General features: G+C 36.4%; 1 protein-coding gene across 16 annotated transcripts in view; it reads right to left on the bottom strand.

Moving 5' to 3' along the window:
* The window catches only part of ryr1b (ryanodine receptor 1b (skeletal)), a 125,751-nt gene extending 107,483 nt beyond the window's left edge, over positions 1–18,268 (bottom strand). For all 16 annotated transcript variants that reach the window (XM_079620910.1, XM_079620921.1, XM_079620919.1 and 13 more), the window contains exon 1: positions 17,979–18,268. In XM_079620910.1, coding sequence (XP_079477036.1) covers positions 17,979–18,026 — 48 coding nt within the window. In that variant the 5' untranslated portion in view covers positions 18,027–18,268. The remainder of the gene's footprint in view (positions 1–17,978) is intronic.
* Between the last annotated feature and the right edge of the window lie 4,520 nt (positions 18,269–22,788).

Below are 22,788 nucleotides of genomic sequence, written 5' to 3'. Positions count from 1 at the left end.
GTTTATTCACATAAAGAAAAAACGATCCAATTCGCAAACACATTTAAAAAACAACGAACAATGTTATATACAGTATGCAAATACAGGCTCCATTTTGTTGTGACATAAAAAACACTGAATACAGTTGTACACTCACATAGTTATTCCATTTATAATTTAAAAAATTCTATTAAAATAATACAAAATAATCAATATTATTATACTCCCATCTAGAATTATTCATCCTTGCATCAAAATTACAATTTCAAATATCAATAGTAAAAAAAGAATATCAGTTGTATATCTGTATATATAAAATACTACTATTAATAATAAAATATAGATAATGGCTTTCACAACAACAAACATGTGATACTTGCATTAGATGGCTGTTCACCTATTTTTATGCACATTTTGGGATATTGTATAAAAAACGCTTGATGGAAACGCCAAGATGTGCATAAATTCTAAAAATGCAAATGAAAAAAATTTATTCGCTCAATTGAGGTGGATAAATATTTTATCCAGTAAGAAGACATGCACATAAACTATGATGAAAACACATAAATCGAATGAATCCCTCGATGGACAATGAAACACTCGCATGCCTTTGCTTCCAACAGTGGATGTGATTGGATAATTCACCAGCGGACCAATCAAATGTTGGTTTCATTATTCTGAAATGCCTGAGAAACATCAGAATGATTTGGTTTAATTCCCTTCCAGAAGCGTCTCACGATTGCGTTCCTAAATGCCAGCATCTCAACACAAAAGAACATGGCGTTTATTGTGTTTCGTCTGACGCTCTGAGATAGGAAACCGGAGCCAGAGTTTCTTCCCAGATTGCAGCAACTTCCATTTTGAATACAGATATTTTGCACCAGTTTCCCAGGAAGTGTTGAATTTGTTCTCTTGAACACAAGCTGCTTTATTTGTAAATGTTTTAATGCGATATTCCAAATTTGCGCACAAGTTAAATGTGCACCTTTGGATGGAAACATAGCTTATGTATATACTGCATCTGTCCCTATTCAAATAAATAAATATTGAGTGCAGTGGTCCTCAAGTGCAACCCACCAGTTGAGTTTAATAGACTGTGAGCTGACATCGCTGCTTTTAGAGTTGAATAAATGATCTCAGCTCTCTGAAGAGCCCAAACTGTGTTTACAGACGTGCTGTGGCACCTGTGGGTGTCAAAGAGAACGAGAGGCGCGGGTGCTTGATCACCACGGATGTCACAAAGGTCTCAGTGGGGTCAGGAGAAGCTGGGGGGTGTTACTGGACGAGAACAAAGTTGTGCAAGACCACGGTAGCCAAATGATTCGAAGCGGATGCTTATTGATGTGTTTTCCCATTATACCAGTGTGTATATCGTCTCCCTTCAGGAACACTGCACTCAACATTGACATTCTCATTAAAATGATATGTTGTGTAGCTATTCAGCAATAGGAACAGAAGTACGACGAGACCACAGAACATATACAAGGCAGTCTCACCAGGAGATGACAGAACATCTAACATTGGAGTGGCTTTCTCAAAATTTGTTATGTCATTAGTGACATCTTGCAATCAAAACTTTTCAATAGGCTAATTATTAAAATCATGTCATTATTTCCAGTGAGAGTGGAGTTCAATTACCTATAAATATTTTAATGCATGATAAGTAATAAATACATTCAATATATATTACTGGCCAAAAGTTTGGAATAATTATGATTTTTTTATGTTTCTGAAAGAAGTTTCTTATGCTCAAGGCTACATTTATTAGAGCAAAAACACAACACTTTTGAATGGTGTCCGTTTTCTTTCCACAAAAATATTGAGTAGCAAAAATAAATATATAAAAATAATAAGAAGAAATGCTTCTTGAGCAGCAAATCAGAATATTAAAATGATTTCTGAAGGATCATGTGACACTGAAAACTGGAGTAATGATGCTGAAAATTCAGCTTTGAATCACTATATATATATATATATATATATATATATATATATATATATATATTAATACGTTTACTACAAAATAATACAGTTGTTTAAAAATTCACAATATTAATACTGTTTTTATTGTTATCAATTAAATGCACCCTTGGTGAGCATATGAGACTTTTTTCAAAAACACAAAAAAAAATCTTACCAACCCCAAGTTTTCGAATGGTGGTGTATGTAAACAGATGTTTTGCATCATAGACAACAGTTAGTTTTGCTCCTCTAATATTATTGTCTGAACAATATAAAGTATCAGTACTTGTTCCTTATCATCACTGGAACACTGTAGTAACCAATCAGCATTCAGGACTACAATCGGCTTTATAAACCAAACAAAAAAACACATTTTCATTTAGATTAGTTCATGTTGTAGCTGCAATACTATGGCTTCACATTGACAGAGACTAGCCTTCATTATAAAGTGACACAAGAAACAAAATGCGCTGTTACAAACCTAAAAAACCTCCAAACCACTGACCGATCAAGCACGTATGAACATGACAATGCAGCCGCTACACAAACAATCTTCAGGAGGGAGAGAGTAAATGCAGAGCGCTCAATCAAAACACACAACGGGGTTATTATTAGCATCGGTGTGGGGATTCCCCTTCTCCTCCAGTGTGCTGATCAAGACCTCTTCAAGCCAAATCCTGTCATTGTGCCTCTGGCCTTCACTGACCGCTGACACTGACAGATGGAGCGATGGTGTGGGTGGATTAGCCAGAGTCGATATAGGAAGGAGAAGGAGGGGCTGGTGCATTAAAGACTTTCCCTTTTAAAATGCCTTTGTTTGTCCCGACTAACCTGGACCATAAAGGCACATCACTCTTTACACGCGGGACCCCCTGCAGGTTTCCCAATACAAAATGTCACTTCCTCTCTAGGTGGGCAACCTGTAGTCATGCAGGCACTGTGGTATTTATGGGGGGGACGGTTATTGTTTTCCTGTCGGAAGTTGCTCATAACATATGCAACGATCATAGAGATGTATAAGATTACATTCAACAAACAGTTAAAGGAGTATTTCACTTTTAAAAAAACGTTTGCTGATAATTTACTCACCCCCGATGTCATCCAAGATGTCCATGTCTTTCTTTCTTCAGTCGAAAAGAAATGAAGGTTTTTGATGAACACATTTCTCCATATAATGGACGTCAATGGGCCCCAAACGGGTCAAGGTCCAAATGACAGTTTCAGTGCAGCTTCAAACGATACCAGACGATGAATACGGGTCTTATCTTGCGAAACGATCGGTCATTTAAAAAATAAATAAAAACGTTTAAGTTTTATAAGCACAAATGCTCGCCTTGATCTGATCTGTGATGCGCGTTCTTGACGTCACGTAATACGCAATTACGTTGAAAAGGTCACGCTTCTGTGAAGTCCAAAATTTCTGTTTGAAATTTTCTTTTAGGCTTTTTAATATTACAACACCAGGATACGCACACGAAATGGGCATTTTAAACGATAAACTGACACAAAGACATTTGAATATGTGTGTATGGTCCTCCTTCCGCACATGTGTAAACACTGACTCAGTGTCGGTGAAGCGTGATCTTTTCAACGTAACTGCGTATTATGTGACGTCACAAACGCGCATCACAGAACAGAGCAAGGCAAACATTTGTGCTTATAAAACTTAAACGTTTTTATTTATTTTTGAAATGACCGAACGTTTCGCTAGATAAGAGCCTTATTCATCGTCTGGTATCGTTTGAAGCTGCACTGAAACTGTCATTTGGACCTTGACCCGTTTGGGGCCCATTGATGTCCATTATATGGAGAAATGTTTTCATCAAAAACCTTAATTTCTTTTCGACTGAAGAAATAAAGAAATGGACATCTTGGATGACATAGGGGTGAGTAAATTATCAGCAAAAGTTTTTTTTAAAGTGAACTAATCCTTTAACTTGACACTGTTCATCACTCACACTAACAAAACAATTCATTTTCATCGGAAATGTCACTGCATTGAGCAGCCAATGGCTGTAAAAACCACCAGGCTATAACTTAGACCAAATGGGATAACCTTTCAGAGGCGAGAATGTGCTTGATTCATGTTTTTACGTATAACTCAATATGCAATTATCACACTATTAATAAACTAAATGCTGTGAAAATCATCTGCTAATGTCTACTGCAGATATAGATAGACTATTCATACACACTAGGTTGCTGATGCAGTGAACGTGCTCTCATGGTCCGTCTACGGCTTATATATAGCAGTCCACAGAACAGACACTAATGAGGCATATGTTTATATATATATATATATATATATATATATATATATATATATATATATATATATATATATATGGAAGGATGGTGTATTTTTGTAGGACAAAAGCTGAAAAAATAAAATTGTAGCACTTCCAGTTCCATTGTCCCGAATTCAATGGGTTTTTAAATCACACTCTTGCAAATTATTCTATTCTTGCAAATGGGGAAAAAATAAATAAATAAAGAGTTGTGTGAAGCTTAGTTGAAGTCATGCAACTATGGAGTAGCTTGTTTTCTAATAGTGATTGTATTTTGGATTCAATTTGTGAAGATTATCATGATGAACAAGAATTATAAACTTTTGTTAGTCAAAGACCCTATTTTACGCAATAATGAACAAATGGGAAAATCTTATTGTGTTTTTGTCGAGGGAACCAGGGTGATTCGGGCCGGAAACATCATCCCTGCAGCGCTCTATGAACCCACCCAATGACATCATTCATAAAGGTATAGTTTATGCAAAAAATATTTATTCTGTCATCATTTACTCACCCTCGTGCAGATATTCACATTGACTAACACTGACTTTCATTGTTTCGACAAAAACACTACCCTTTGTGACCTTTTTTAGACGTTTTGCAATCAAAACTTACCAATAATTATGTAATTAGTGACAGTAGGAGTACAATTACCTGTACATATTTTAGCGCTGTCAAATCGATTAATCGCGATCAATGACATCTAACATAACAGTATATATGTGTGTATGTATGTGTATATACGTACATGTGTGTGTGTGTATATATATATAAATATATACACACACATTATATAATTAAAACTTTTGTGTTAGATGTGATTTATCGCGATTAATCTATGAGTTAACAGTAATTAAGCAAACATCATCCTCAAATATATATACAGTATATATGTATTTTGTAGGACATAGACATAATATCATATTCCAAAACAATCTTTAAAGAGACTATAGTTTGTCCAGTTTAGTTTTTTTGGGAAACCTGAGTTATTTCCACCATTCTTTTCTTTCATCAAGTAACCAAAATCCAATGATATCCTGAACGGAAAAAGAAATGTCTTTGGTGGCTCTGTGCAGCACCTACTACTGTAACTCTTCATTGCAACAGCTCCAGAAATAAGACACCTTTCAAGAGTGGCATATATTTACTAGCATCAGAGGAACGTGTGCGCATGATATCACTTACCATGAAGACAGGACCACAGCAGGTGAAGAGAACGACAAAACGGTTGTCAGTGTCCTACTTCACTGCTTTTGAATGACTGGCAGCATTTTGACAGCTACACATACGCACTAGAAACAGGCAAGATGACAGAAATGATCTGCAAACGAGTTTTTTAATGTCTGTATTCATAGGCAGACTGTCTTCAAAGGGGAAAACGAGCAGATAGCATATAGTGGCCTTAAAAACGTATTTGGACACTTTTAAAAATGTAATAGTAAAATATCAAACCAAATGGTATCAATAAATCTTTTTTCTACTAAGTAATTTCACTTTTTGCTGCATTACTTTCAACCGACTGATGTCGAGGTGATTTTTAGTGGTTGTATTTCCCCTCAAGTTCACACAGGTGTCATCGTAGAATAACCACAGGTGCAGTTCATCACATTACCTCTAAAGATCCACTAACATTTGACAACAGGAAGAAGCTAAATACTTTCAGCCCTATTAGGATGGTAATTGTTTCTCATGGGGATACGGTATTTACACATTTACAGGGATTAGTCTGCAATTTATTGCTGCTTGAATACAAAATGCCTGTGTTTTTCTCCCACCACCCGCCTAAAAATCCCCGGCCAAATTACCTCTGTTTTTCTGATGAACACCAAGGTCATGTGGTGATTTAAGTGCTGATCTCTAAGTTTACAAGAGGAGAGCTATTCAAAATTCACTGTTAAAAGCCTTTTTGACCACTGCCACACACTGTACGACAACTGTTACAATTCGTGGTAATTTGCATTTTAAAGACAATGTTTTATTGAAATGCTGGAAAGTATTTACAAGAACAATATTTCATCATTGCCGTTAAGAACAAAAAGGAGAAAAAGAAGAAAAGCATAAAATGAGTCAATATTATGGCAGCAACAGGTATGCTAGACAATTTTTAAATATGTATTATAAGAAATATAGGCTAAACCTAGCAGCGTTATGTTTACCTCGTGTAAATACGAGGTTGCATTAAATTATTTATGCTAATTTCCACATTTTTAAAATCACATACTGTGCATCATTTTGAGAGATAATCTGATTGCATGAGTTTTATCACTGAGGTGCCATTCAAATTTATTTGTACAGACGTCAACATGAGAAACAATTACCGTCCGGATAGGGCTTTAATTTTGAACAGCATAAATACTTTACATTTTTTATGCATCTTTCTGTAAAATGAATGCCATTTGGTTTGAAATTTCATCCCATTCAGTGGCATACTGGCCACATTCATACATTTTAAACTATGACTTCAGTGTCCAAATATTTTATGAGGCCATTTTGGTTATTACTCTACCTGACAAGAAACTTAAGAGTCTCTCTCAAACACCCACACTTACAAATGCACCTTTTTCAGTCTTTCATTTTCTTTTTCTCGGCCAAAGCACAACATTAACTTCACTTGAAACATTACTGCAGTCCTCTTGGTCCTAAACATGTTTTGCTGATACCCTCCAATTTCATCCATCTTTACACTTCTCCTGCTCCCCTCTCTCTCTCTCTCTCTCTCTCTCTGCCCTGGGCCTTCCCCCACTCCTCAGCATTGCTATTTTAGGCGAGTGCACCTGTCATTCTCACATTCCCCTCCACTGCTGACTGGCAGATAGTTCAGAGGCTCTTTCAGGGCAGAGGAGGGTCTGTGATCCCACAGCCACACAGAAAACTAAGCATTAACTACAACATACTATTATACTACAACAACTACAACTGCTGAAACCCGTCACGCACCGTTCTACGTCGGAAAGCATTATGAAAAAAGACTTAAAGGGGTGGTATAATGCCATTTTCACAAGATGCAAAATATATCTGTGTGTATGTGAAGCTTTAGCTCAAAAAACCCCACAGATATTTTTAAATATCATGTTAAAGTTGTCACTTTTTGAGGGTGAGCAAAAAAACACTGTTTTTGTGTCTGTCCCTTTAAATGCAAATGAGCTGCTGCTCCCGACATAGGGGGCGGAGCTTCAAGAGCTTCCTTTTACCTCACACACACACACATGCACTGAACATTTAAAAAACGTTTAGCCTTTTATGTTCAAACCGGAGTCAGAAAGATGGAGAGACAAGTGACAACATGTAGAAGAACAGGACATTTCTGAATGGTTAGTTGATGAGTTTATGAAGCTGATGTGTAGTTATCTTCTAGTCATTGATTAGCATATTCTGTCTTGATAATCTATAAATCATGTTCAGGGGGCGGGGTTTATGTAAATTTTAGGGTTGGTGATGTCACTAACCCGGGAGGAATGTCGTGTAGTCTCTACCAGCCGTTTGTTGTAGTCCTTAAAAAGTGATTTCTTTAAAAGCAAATATCTCCCTTTGCTTTGAACTTTGAGTGTTGTAACTTTGCAGATGTTGTTTATGATCAAACCGCAACATTACACACTAACTACAGTTAGAAAAGTGAAATCATATTCATATCCTTAATAGACCTATGGTGTGATGATGTAGAACTGGAGGCAGTAATATACAAATGTAGGCCTATTTGACAGTGTGACGTCACAACCCCACAGTATCCAAACGAGCCCTTTTTGGAGCTTGATTGAATATTTTGTTATTAATTTTGTTACATATTTTGTTTATAATGAGGAGGATGTTTTAAGCTTTGAAACTTGCAGGATGTTTTAATGGTACTTGTTTGACCTCTTAAATGTCAAAAGATCAAGGCAAATTTGATTTCTCATGTCATTTAAATCAGTTAATCTAGCCTATTAAAACAGAGAGATCACAAAACTAGTCTAATGACGCGGTCTTTAAGAAACATAATGGTCAAATAAAAAAGTAAACTAAAATCATTGCAATATTCACTTTATATGAATATATTTGCTCAGCGAGTGAAACAGCTGAATATTTTTTCTTCAAAAAATACTATATTTGCAGTGTAACATCTGACAAAACTTTAAAAATATATATATATTTTGATGTTAAAATACTGACTAATGGCACAGAGATGGAAAAAAATTTCAAATTCTGGTTGATAAAACAAACAAATTATGTTCACTTCGTTCTCAAGGCCTAATAACTACTATCTCTGTCCCAGGGGTCTGTATGAGAGGCACTTATAAAGGCTCTCATCACTGATGCAGTTTCATCAACTGTTGAAAACATCTAGAGCCCTTAAACATGAAACATCCGCAGTTTTATGAGTCATAACCATGACTTCACCAACAGAATTTCAATAGTTTGACTCACAGAAGCTCGATCATGTGCTTAAGGGTCAATGTTTAGAGATATATAACATAATCCCAATGAATCTTGGATATTTGTTTATCCAACAAGAATTAGATTGCATTATTTTTATATTTACTGACCCTCATGTCGTTCCAAACTTGTTTGAATTTCTTTCTTCTGTGGAAACATATAAGTCAATATTTTGTGAAATGTCTCTGTGTTTTTTGTCCAAACAATGGAAGTCAAAGGTAACCAAAACTGTGAGGGCCAGCTTTCAGTGTGTATTGTTACTTTTACAAAACAAAGACCCAACAATCCAGAGAAACAATGAAGAAATATTAAATCAAACATTTAAATCGGAGAATATATAATAATCATATATAGTCTAATTTCCAAATTGGGCAGATAACATTGATGTTCACTGTAACAATCCAGGTAAAGATGAGGAAATGACATCGCATTTCATTGCTTCCTTTAACAAGTGCAATTAAATACAACATTAGTTGAGTGAACTTCCTCTCTGCTCTCAACTTCAAAACTTGAACCCTGATTGTAGTCACATTTACCTAACGTATCTATCAAACACATTTCTTACCTGAAACTTGTTTAAACATCACATGACATGACTAAACAAAACAACTTGTTTGTACATTAAGTCAAACTCCCACCATCTAGCTTCAAAATGAATCACGGATTCATCACCCTGAGTCACATGACCGTAAAGGATACAATTACTTCCTTGATGTCGCCATTGCATGTACCCATCTCTGATAAACTTGTGGAAGGGCTCTTCGTGAAGTGATTCAGTTTTTCACTTTTGTTTGGAAAGCCCCAAAAAACGCCATATGGAATTCGCCCTTATGCTTTCAAAGCTTAGCCTCTCCGAAATTGCCTACCCTACCTTTAATTATGTAAAATACTTAATTACTAGATCATTTATTTTGTCAGACAAACTCTACTTTAAAGGTTAATTGAACTATCAAATGTATAGAAAAAGTTAATATGTGACCCTGGACCACAAAACCAGTCACATGGGTACATTTTTTGAGATTGAGATTTATACATAATTGGAAAGCTGAATAAATAAGCTTCCATTGATGTATGGTTTGTTATGATAGGACAATATTTGGCTGATATACAACTATTTGAAAATCTGGAATCTGAGGGTGCAAAAAAATCTAAACATTGAGAAAATCTCCTTTAAAGTTGTGCATTTATGTTCACGATTGTGCTGCATTCACTCACAAAAATAAATGTTTTATATATTTACAGTAGGAAATTTATCTTCATGGAACATGATCTTTCCTTAATACCCTAATGATTTTTGGCATAAAAGACAAATAGATAATTTTGACCCATACAATGTGTTGTTGGCTATTGCCACAAATATTCCCGTGCGACTTATGACTGGTTTAGTGATCCAGGGTCACATATGAGGGTCTGATCACTGATGAATAATTGAATAATTGGTGTTTTTGGTTTAAAAAAAATGGAATACATTTTTGTTATTCCAAAGTCATAGATGTTTGAACTAATGTTTTTGATTGTATTTTGTTGTAAAAGTTGTGTTATTAGTGATCTCTTCAGTGAAGTCTCTTTCATTTCTTCCAACTCAAAGAAGTAACCTTTTACATTTTGCCCAACAAAACAAGTTAGACAAAGGATGTTCTACTATCAATATTATGTAATGTTAATGCTTAGATTAATTAAAAATGGTACTTGAATACACAAGTAAAAAACAAAATTTTTGAGTTTATTATGTTTGATGAAAGCACAGACCAACTTAATACAACAATTTTGTAATGTGGACTCATGCATGTTCTGTAAAGCTGCTTTGAAACGATGAGTATTGTGAAAAACACTAAATATATGTGAATTGAATTAAACATTTTCCAGTAGTTGAGTATTCTCTGTCCTGAAGCTTGTTGCTTTTTGTTTCTCGGTTTCATTTTATTTCAAGACAACTTTGTTACAGTGCAATTACACAAATAATTACAGAATAACATGAAAGGATAATTCCGGTATTTAACACCTTGAGTCTATATTGTAGTTTGTTTTGGATGAACAAGAGTGGTGGACAACATTTTTTTTGACAATGGTTCCTCTCTCGAGTTTTTGACTATAAAAGAATTGGCCATGGACCCATTTAACATTGGAGTCAATGTGCATGTCCGAAAATGTCATTAAAACAGCCAATGATGTTCGTTTACAAATCTGTTAAACTCACCGAGTGGTTAGTGGTGTTCGTTGATGATTATAAACAATATATCGTCGCAATATATGATTCCAATCCGTTTATTTTGCTATAGTGGAACTATTTTTTCAACAATGGGATTTTACAAAATGACGAATAAAACACGACAGAAACTGTATTTCGCAACACTTTTTGTTTCTGGAACATCAACTAACATCACTAATCACTCGGTGAGTTGCACAGTTTTGAAAAATAATGTTAAAGGTTGTTTTAATGACATTTTCGGACATGGCCATTGACTCCCATGTTAAATGGGTCCATGGCCAATTCTATTATAGTCAAAAACTCGAGAGAGGAACCATTGTCAAAAAAATGTTGTCCACCACTCTTGTTCATCCAAAACAAACTACAATATAGACTCAAGGTGTTGAATACCGGAATTATCCTTTAAGTAACTAGATACTTAGGGTTAAGGTTAGCGTTAGGTTTAGCTGCTAGTAATGCAAAATTTACTGTTATTACTATAGTAAGTACATGTATAGTGTAACACTACACCTTAAAATAAATGATCAACTTGATTAATAACTGTGTAAATAACTATTGTGAACATAGCATATAGCAATGAAAGAAATTAGCCTTTGCTGTTACAAATAAACATCATGAATTTAATAAATTACTTAAAAAACACATAATATTGATGACGAGTAGATAAAATATTCTACAATGACTGTTTTTAATGTCATATATTCATGTTGGTGCCAAAATCTACATCTACATTTATGCATTTAGCAGACGCTTCTACTCAAAGCGACGAAGGAAAGCTACGAAGCTGCTATGTGTGTTATAATTTGAACCATGAGTAATTTTCCTCCACACATTACACTGCAGTAGTGGGCTCAAGGGGTCAGTAAAAGTTTCCGGCTGACGTAAGCCATTCCTCTGTGTGCTAACAGAGGGAACACCTGTTTATTGTAATGATGTGGTCATGACAGAGCACACAAATCTATGTCTGTGAACAGATGGTCTGTTAGGGCTGAGGTGTGGATTCGATCATCTGTGGGCTAAGCAAAATATAAGCCCAAGGAAGACTGCTGCTTTACACACTCAAGATCTGAGGAATCTTCTGAAGAGCTCATGGTCTAATCCTCCATCACACACACACACACACACACACACACACACACACACACACACACACACACACACGAAGAGTCCCCTGTGACGGACAGGCCCTTATTGTGGGCTCTATCTGCATAACTGAGCACTAAAATTAGTGCTTCTAGATCATTCAACACGATCTCATGAAAGTGCGCATCTATACCACAAATGTTACTTCTCGTGCCATTTATACGGCAAAAATGTTTTTTGCATGCATATGATACGCAGTTTTTCCATGCATATGATACGCACTTTACGGCGTGCATATGCTACGGACTGAAAACCCTTGGTTAGGATTAGGGCTGGGGAGTGTGTGCGTATTACACGCCATAAAGTGCGTATCATATGCATGCAAAAACTATTTTTGGCATATAAAAATGGCACAAGAAATAACATTCATGGTATAGATACACACTTTTCTCGCCTCATTTCTGAGGCTGATCATCACAAAAGTCCATCTTTAGAGAGAAAACGTACAACATTAAACCCTTTAATACCATATTTCTAAGAGTGTGTGATGTTTAAATGCTCATTATGTCAGCCACAAAACTAACTGCATTTCTCTTTACCCTTATTTTGTTCTCTATTACTCATGCACAAATCAATCAATTATCATTTAGAAATGATTACAGGCTCCAATTCACCATACTTAGATGCTTTTATGCCTCATGTGCAACACACACATGTAAAAACACACACATACTCGCTGTCCTCCCTATGGATTCAGGCAAAGACGAAGTAGGACACAGACTCTCTTGCTCTCCCTCCTGAGTGTCAGGCGCTTATAGTGGTGGACTATAAAAGGAAACGGCTGTTATAGCCTGGAACCCGAATACCCCCTCAAACGCACTCCAACACCACTGATGCTATTCTCTCTCTCTTTTCCACCGCTTTATTTTCAACACCTTTAAGGAGCTCAGTAAAACCTGGAGAAAGCTATCCGGTAGCATTCGCATTCATCTCAATAGCAGTGGCTTGGCTGGTGCAGGACCTCTTCTGAAACTATGGCATTTTTGGTATTGGGTATTTTGGTCACACTTTAGATTAGGGTCCAATTCTCACTATTAACTAACTAACACTTACCGGTAACTATGACTTTTGCCTCGATAAACTCCTAAATTCCAGCTTAATAGTAGTTAGTAAGGTAGTTGTTAAGTTAAGGTATAGGATTAAAGGATGTAGAATATGGTCACGTAGAATAAGGCTTTAATGGCAATTAAAGAATATGGTCACATTCAAAAGGCATTTTGACCTAAAACGAAAATATGGTCAATCTTAAAAGTGGCGTTTTCATTGTAATTATGCTTATACACGAAAGTTTAACTCGGGTAGATAAACAAAAAGAGCCTATAGGTTCAATTTTGGCGACAGTTACCCTTTAAGTCTTTGTTTCGTAACAAAATAAACAATCTATAGGTGTGAAAACACCCAAAATGTGCCTTGCCGAACCAGGCTCAGGTGGAAATGTAACTGGAACCGTTCCTTACCGGTCTTAGAACCGTTCGGCCCGATGGTGGAAAACTGGCTGTTGATTGCATAATGGCACCATGAGGGGCAATTCACAAAGAACAGGGAAGTGGAACGGGAATAAAAATGCAAGGTCTAGAGACGTGTTTTTTAAAAGTTTAACTTCTTTTAACTTTTTACATAGACATAAACAATGGGAAAGTAGTGCAGAACGGCCCATAAGAACACTAGGGATGTAACATTATTGTGAAAGAGTGCCATGGCATGTCTCAGAAACCAAAGATGTCAGTAAAAAAACCAAAGGGCTTTCCTGAAAGGATTCCCCCAAAGGACACATACTGTTGAGCCCTTCAGAAAACTGCCCGTTCTTGACGGACCCACACATGCTGAGTCACTGTATGGATTACAGCAGGTACACACACTCTCACACAGCACACAATACCTTGATTGCACTTTAAATCTCGCATAAACAACACACTTCATAAGAATGATGCTGCATATGTGCAGATGAGACTGAAAATCAAAAAATAATTGTTTTTTTGTGTGCATATTTCTTAACAATATTTAAGAAAGTAAAAAGCAGCAAAACTGATAAAGATGGATTGCTGCTACAGGGTCTAGTATTATTAAATCACAGTGACAGAATATATTCTCTCATACCTCTATATTAATACATATACTCTCCTCTTTCCCTTCCACTCATCCCTCTCTTTTCCAGTCCTCATAGAGTGATATAAAAAAACAACAGAGCGAGTAAGTGGGAGTGAAGAGGAAGACGTGGGCCATTTCTAACACACACACACACACACACGCACACACACACACACACACACACACACACACACACACACACGCACGCACAGTCAGAGTTCCTTCACACCAGATGACACTAAACATCAGCCAAAAAACACAACTAGATTAATGATCAAAATGTTCATTTGAAATCTAATGATGCCTGTAAAAAATACTTCACCACAAGTCTATAGTCTGCATCCGTCCCTTCCCGACAACAATACAGAAATGTCTTTACGCACGTGTGGGCTCAGAACAGCTGTGGGACTTTGTATTGGTGTCTCATGAAGAATATAAAAATCTGACCTTTGATCATAAAGGCGTCAGGGATTCTTTGTAGCATTGTCATCCACATAAAGCTCTAATTAGCATTCCTAAATGAGACATGAGGGAGTATTACGGGAGATCAGCTGATCCCACTAGCCGAATGATTTACACTCGTCCACGATCTTCAACATCCAGTGCATCAATTTATAAAACTGTCCGCTACAATTTAAAATTCTGATTGGATGCTACATTGCTTGGCAACTGTATATATGTTATTTACTGTAAATTATAGGAATATTTTTATGATAATTTTTTAAAACTACAACTTCATTAAAAAACAAATCAAACCTACTGGCTAAATTACTCAAAATGAACTTCTTGTTTATATAATTATCTAACAAAAGAAAAGGAAATGCCACGTATTGCTTAATTATTAATATATATAATATATACTATTAACTGTTTATGGTACATTGGTGTCTTTCATTTTCTTCATATTACTGTTGCCACCATTTTAAAAGCAATATTATAACATATGACTTTGTGTATAGGGATTTTACCTCAGTTAAAGCCTGGTAATAGTTTTTTAGGAAATAAGAACACCTCTCACCCATCATACAAGTCCCTGCAACACAGCCTCGAGAGCCTTTTGCATTAATAATCTATAATCTTCTTAGGAACCTACCTATATATTGTGATTTTTGACATTAGCTAAATGCCAAAATGGCAAAAACAATTTTTACAAAAGAAGGAGCCATGGGTCCTTTATATATTAAATTAATTAACCATGATTTATTTTGTGATTCCAGACGTTTCAAGAACAGTATGTTCTTTAAAAAAAAACCTAATCATTCACTACTAGGCTTAAAAGATATAACCAGTTTAGATGGAAAGCATCTCAGGCTGACTAGCTGAAGACGTTATGTAGCTTTACCCATTAATAGACACGGTAGATTCCAGCACAGCGCTACAACCACAATGAAACCAGCCTTCACAATAGATGATGCTTCACAATGAACTCTGTATGGAGTTTACCTGTTCAATAAAACACATTATTCACCTGTTGAGTAACAGAAACTCCATCTCTGCGTCGCTCTTACAACATTTCAAATCCCTCAGATCTCGCCATCTCTGAGTAGCCAAGCTAATGTTGGTTCTTGTTTTATTACGAGCTCTGTCTCGCTCTCTTTTTGCCAGCAGACTCTCCTCTGTTCGGTGTTCGTTTAAAACAGAAGCTGGAAGGGGTCTCAGAAAGTGAGGACCAGCCAAATGTCCTCACTTTACTCTCTTTACATTATACAAAATATAAACACTTATAATAAGCTTACCAAGAGATGTTTTGGAAGAAGGATTGATGATGTATTGGCTAATTATTTAAATTTTGAAAGAAAAAAAAGGTTACATGGTGTAACTTAAATTATTTGTTAATCATAGTTTATCTGCTTTTTTTAACATTTTAATTTAGTATAATATCAGGGCTCGAGTTTCGGCGCGGGATTGCGGCGGGTATTGTGCATAATCCCACAGGTCTCCCACTTATAATGCGGGAAATTCCCACAACCATTGATTCACTTTAGCATGTAGGTTGTATTAATAAAAACAGCTCACCAGTAACAAAAGTTGTTTTTCGCGGCTTTAACACGCAAAACTTGTGTCAATTTCGGACTTTGTGAGTATCCTCAAAACACAGTCGGTTATGTCTTTTTAATAAAGTATTTCACAGTATAATGAACACAGGATCCGTGGACTAGCTCTTAAAGTGACGGCAGCCATATCATTCATTTAGTTGTCAAAACAACAAAAGATAGCTTTAAGTTTAAGGAATCAGGATTAATAGCCTACGTATTTTATTTAGTCAGGACTAAAATACTACCTAGTTTTATTTTACATTTGATGACTTCATCCTTTATAGGCCTATTTCTGAATACTAGTGTTAAACCTATTCAAACACGTTTCTATTGTATTTATTTGTGCTACTTTTTTCAATTTAATAAAAAAGCTTCCTTGTGTTATGTAAATTCTTAACAACAATATTACCCCATTGTAAAAATGCAATTAGCGCAAACATTTAGGCGAGATACATGTAATACATTTTTTTGGGGAAAAAATTACGAAACCCAGGCCCTGAATATATAATTTTTTATAACTTTTAAAGGTCCCATATTGTAAAAACTTAAATTTCCAGGCTTTTTTCTTGATAACAGAGGTCTAGTGGCTACCATATAAGTTTAATTTATATTATATTAGTTTCATTAAGTAGCTGTGCCTTTTCACCAGCCGTTGTGACTTCCGTATAAATGTGATGTCAGAACTACTCAGTCACCGCCCCCCACCAAGGGTGGGTCACTCAGAAAACAACAGGCCAATCAGAAGAGAGGCTCATGAATATTAAGTAGACCGGCCCAAATCGACCTGTTCTTAGCAGAGCTCTTGAGAAAGGAGCTGTGAAAGATGTTTTTTGGTACTTATACCACAAATATATATTCTTAAGGACATCAAACCCTAAAATAAAACTTCAGAAAGGTGTACAAAAACCGTGTGGCTCCCATTGGAAATTTGCTGAGGCCCCCTAGTGGGCCCCGGACCCTGACGATCACAGTTTCAAATGTTCCACTTCTCTCAATCTCCTGATTTATGTCACAAATGCTGTAGTCTTGTTCTTGTTCATTTTGTACGCCCTTCCGTCCAACTCTAGATTGTCTAAGCTGTGCACGGCTCAGTTTGAGAGATGAGGGGGCAGAGGCCAGCTGTCCCCCCTCAAGGAGCTGCTCTTACTCTCCACTTCTAAAAGTCTCTCCTTTCCTGAGGTAAAAATAGCTAACGATGCAAACAGATGCACCAGCCGCTGTCCATCCACACACATTCACATACATCCATCGAATGACAGAATCTTCTGGAAGAATATGCGAAAAGATGCAGCGCTTACAATACGAGTTCACACTCAGCAATAATAAAAGCAGGACATGTCCCTGATAAGAGACGTCGTCCCTAAATGAGTTGTTAGGCAGACTGTCAAGTCCATAAGCAAGTGGGCCACCATAAAAATAGTCAACTAAATTCAGGATGAGACACAGGCTTGTAAAATTGTCCAAAAACACCACAGTAACAATTTAACCTGAATAAGCCAGGAGAGTGAGTGTGGATGGGGGAGTTAACAAAATATATATTAGGGTGTCAAGCACTTGACAAATAAATTAGCATGCATGCTTAAAAACAAGCGAACAGATCCACACACTCGCATGCAGGAACATCCCTAACGATTTACAACCGCAACAATGTAACCAAAAAGTTCAAGATAGAGGGGGAACCAGATATAAAAGTTCAAGAATCGTGCATTTAATATTGACCTACACTACTTAACCACTAGTCTAAATACTGGGGGGAGACTTGAGTCTCTATAGTGAAGAAATAGTTAGTTGAGATTCAACTTTGAGTCCTCCGCAAAAAAAAAACATTATTATTGAGTCAAAAGCAGGTCGAGCGACACTTACCGTCCGCAGGAACTGAATCTCTTCATCTCCCCCCTCTCCCTCGGCCATCCTTCTCCGAGGGTTATTTGCAGCTCCTCAGGAGAAATCAGAAAATCCTTCCGTTTTGTCTTCAGTGTTTCAGTGTCTTCTCTCTCTCTCTCTCTCTCAGTGTGTGTGTGTGTGTGTGTGTGGGTGTGCTGGAGGACAGCGTGAGTCCTCCTGTAGCTCTCACGGTGGAGTGAGAGAGAGTGACAGAAGATTCAGCACTGCTCCTCTCTCTCTCTCTCTCTCTCTCTCTCAGATCCTGCTCTACCTTCTTACACACTCACACTGCAACCATATTTGCACAAGTGGGCCACCCCCTTTGCCTAAAACTGATCCTCTAATGAGCTATAAATGGAAAATGTGCTTGTGTGTGATGATGTCTGGCGGAGACACTAAGACCCACATGTATACACTCGTACAGGCATACAAGAAATCAGAATTACATCAAAATCTACATCCAGAACTAGTGATAGAACTATAGCAATATTTGTGCAGAAAAAACACACGGTAATCAGCGAGGACACACAGGGGTCCTAGTGTGAGCCACACACAGACAGATATATTGGGCACAAATGTGTCCTCAGCACGCGCTGTGACTGAAGCAGAATACAGACGGACAATTAACAGAAAAACATTCAAATTAATTCATTTTTATTCTGGCACCGTATTTGAAATAAATAGGAATATATTCATGAATATTAATGTTCTGGTTATACATATATATATATATATATAATTTTTTTAATAATTGCTGCCTAAAAAAACAGATTATTTTTAAATAAATGTAATGAATATAAATTTTTAAATGTAATAAGATTTTTTCAAGAACTTTATTTCTTGCACTGTATTTGAAATAAATATCAATATATTAATGAATTCTGATTATATATTTGTTTTATATATATAGTTTTTTATTTATGTATAATTATAAAAAATTATGTTCTTTTTATATATCTGTTATCATTATATATATATATATATATATATATTTATATATATAAGTAGTAAGGGTGTCACGATTTCGATTTTAAATCGAAATCGATCGAAATTAAGTCACAATCTCGATCATCGAATTAAAAAATGGAATCGTCGATACTGCCACGCCCCCATGATGTCACGTTCGGTCGGCTTGTCAAGCGGGAAAAAACACGCGTGTTGAAATGCTGCGAGTCAACCGCGTCTATGACAACTCGAGGTATCGCACACACCGGACGAGAAACGCCGCGTCGCGTCTATGACAACTCGAGGTATCGCACACACCGGACGAGAAACGTCGCGTCTATGACAACTCGAGGTATCGCACACCGGACGCGCACAGGCTACTGTACAATTAAATACGTTGCTTAGTATGCAGTCTGAAGCACTTTATCTCAGAGAGCGTCCGTTAACTGAATGTATCCTGAAAATCCGATAACATCAGCAATTTTCATTCAATCAGCTGATTTCTGTAAATGAATGTAAAACATATTGCAGCACAGTGTAAAGTCATAACGACGATTTGAGACAAATAAATGTATATAAAATGTATTCATTTAAAATAAATGTAATATAAAACTATGTGAATGGCGCTCTGTGGCGCGGCAGGATTAATTTTGAACAAGGTCCCGAGCCGTTGCTGGGCGCCGTGGACAGACGCCGAATGGCACCGCCGGTGTGTGTGTGTGTGTGTGTGTGTGTGTACACTCAGAGAATAAAGTTTTACAATTTTAAAGACGTGGCTCTGCGCGACGTATAGATTTATCTGTTAAACTGTTTGTTTGTTTGTTTTGTTGTGAACTTGAATGTCATCTTCTGTGAAGAAGACTGCAGTTACAAAAGAGAAACTAGATCGCAGGTTATTTTTCTTAAGTTTCCAATTGACTGAAGATATAAGTTATTGTTACATTATGTTCTTAATAAATGTTTTAAATTTGACAATGTAGTGTGGTAGGCTGCAAACAAAGGTCAGATATTATGCATAAAAGTTTGGTCTAAAAATGGCATAACCTGTGCTTAAAAAAAAAAAAGAGAGTAAAAACCGAGAATCGAATCGAACTGTGACCTTAGAATCGAAAATTTAATCGAATCGAGGATTTGGAGAATCGTGACACCCCTAATAAGTAGCAATTAGGTTTATATATATAAATTAGGTTTAAATACTATAATTATATGAATTTTTATATATATATATATATATATATATATATATACACACACACACACACACACACACACACACACATATATATATATATAACTATAATTATTTATTAATAATTATATAAAAATTTAAATGTATATTAAAATGTAATTTAGTACATGTAGGATACAAATTGTATTAGAGTACAAATGGCTACATGCAGGATGAGGCAGTTTTGCTAAAAATGTAGGTGAAAATATATCTAAATTCCAATGTAAAATAATGACTTTTGTCCGATGACCTTTCTCTAATGCAGAAAATCTTCTCGTTTGGAAAATACGGTGTACACGATCCACAATATTATGTCATTTTAAGACTCTGGATCAGGAACGAAATGTAAATGATGAAAATAAAATCAACACAACAGCCTAACAGGGCAATGAGCCAGCAGACCAATTAAACAAGCAATTAATGATAGATAGATAGATAGATAGATAGATAGATAGATAGATAGATAGATAGATAGATAGATAGATAGATAATCATATATTCAATCATATTTCCCTGTTATGCATGCACACAGACACACAGAGATCACCGGTCGGCTAGACAGAATGACAGCTGCATAAGCAACACACCCCTAAAATTACTCTAGGACAATCAGCCAACGTGCTGCACTCATCAACACACTCACACTCACACACACACACTCATCCAGACCACGAACACAATGAAATATGACAGCTGGCATCACTCCTCACCTCCACGATGTCCATCTAAGTGTCATCTCCGTGCGTGTCCCTCCTCTCTCCTAAGCCCGGCTGCAACTACATCAGAGTATGGAGTAACAGGGATGCTGATGGATTTTGGGGGAGTCTGAACTTCAGAGAGCATGCTCAGACATCACGTAATGAAGACTGGGAACCCGAGTGCATTTGCTGAGCGCCATCCTGTAGTCCTTCAAAGTCACCGCTAGATGGCAGTGTATCACCTCATAAACTCACTACGGAAAGAAAACAGAAGCTAGAATTATTTATTTACAGTAGCCAGGCTATGTTTACATATGATATAATTTGTTTTTATAATACATAAGACTATGATACATAATAATATAATACTCTTTATATGATAATGAAACAACTGGTTTCACTATAATTTACTAAAACGCTTCCCGACGGTACTCATATTCAATTACGATTTGACAACTGCATTACGGCTTTTTAAATGAAAAGCGAAACTTAATTAACTTAAACTTACGTAGATATTAATGATATTGATCATTAAAAATATATATATTAATGATTTCACATTTAATTCCTCCTTTTCCTGAATGGAAAAAAGTCCTGATTAGTTTTTCAAAACTTCCGTTCCAACTGTCTCCATTTCCGGTCGAAAACGAGCTTAGCGACCAATCACAAATTTTATTATTTGAACATGTGATTAAAAAGTAATAATCGATTTGTTTATAAAGATTGTAAAATATTGTATATATGTGGTAACTTGTCAACAATTATTTCAAGTGTTTCACCATTTTAATCACCTTGTAGCTGTTTTTCCTGACCACTTGGACAGGTCAGCACTATGATGAATACATTTTTAATGTAGCCTATATTCAGTGTAGTCTCAATTAATATGTGCATAAAACCTCATACATTTTTTTTGTTGTATAAAAAATAAAGTGAGAATATCAAACAAAAGAGAAACTTTATATAGAAATATAGTCTACACAGGCCTGTATATAAAGACTGTTTCCTAATACCAAGTTACCACATTTTTTTTGTAGAAGCAATAACTAGCTATTGTAACTATGGTATTTTGGTGAAACCCATAGTTTGCTAATAATATTTGCTACATTTGTGCTCTGGCTGGCCAACAACAGATGAAGAAATGAATGGGCTTGATATAACCAGTTTCTAGTAAAACTATTTTAGCTGAGGGGACAATTCAGTTTTATTTCTATGAATACGTTGATCATTTTTAACACTGATGTTGGGTGCCAATGTGGTTTCTTGAGTTATGCAATCGCAATTGCAGAATGTGCAGCGAGAAACTTGCTGAAGATGTCAAAAAGAGAAAATCTACAAAGATAAGCAATTTGAAAAGTCCAGCTCCACCTGTTACTGACAAATACACCCTCCTACCTCAGTAAAATAAGCCAGTGCAAGTGCTTCCTTGCCATATGAAAGACTAGTTTAACCATTTGAGGAAGTAAACAAAGGTGGAGTGATGAGCAAGGGCTCTGTTGCAAGTTCATTTGTGGTGGTAAAAAGTCAAAAAACAGTCTACACACAACACATGAACGCTTCTGCAACAACTCAGATATATCTGTGTCCCCTTTAATACACAGCAGACGAGACACATTTCACAGAATTGATATTCTAGGTGTCATTCTGAAAGATGGTGTTGATTCATTCACACTCATCCTTCAACCGACAGAAGCGATCCCCCCCTCCCTCGTCTGGCTCGTAGGAGAATCCCACCTCTGTGTGAACACACACACACACATGGGCACAGGTTCCCACAGAGTTTGCATGCAGACACACGCACGGACACACATGCAGCAGTCTTTCCTATCATCTCCTCTCCTCCATCTTCAACAAGGCATCCTTTCAGTGTCCCGCTCCAGCTGCACGTGGAGGGATTCAACCCTGGAGACACTACCTTACT

This window comes from Phoxinus phoxinus (assembly GCF_949152265.1).
Source record: "Phoxinus phoxinus genome assembly, chromosome: 8".
NCBI lineage: Eukaryota > Metazoa > Chordata > Actinopteri > Cypriniformes > Leuciscidae > Phoxinus > Phoxinus phoxinus.
Note: the sequence above shows the minus strand (reverse complement) of the source record. Positions and strands in the feature narration are given on the sequence as shown.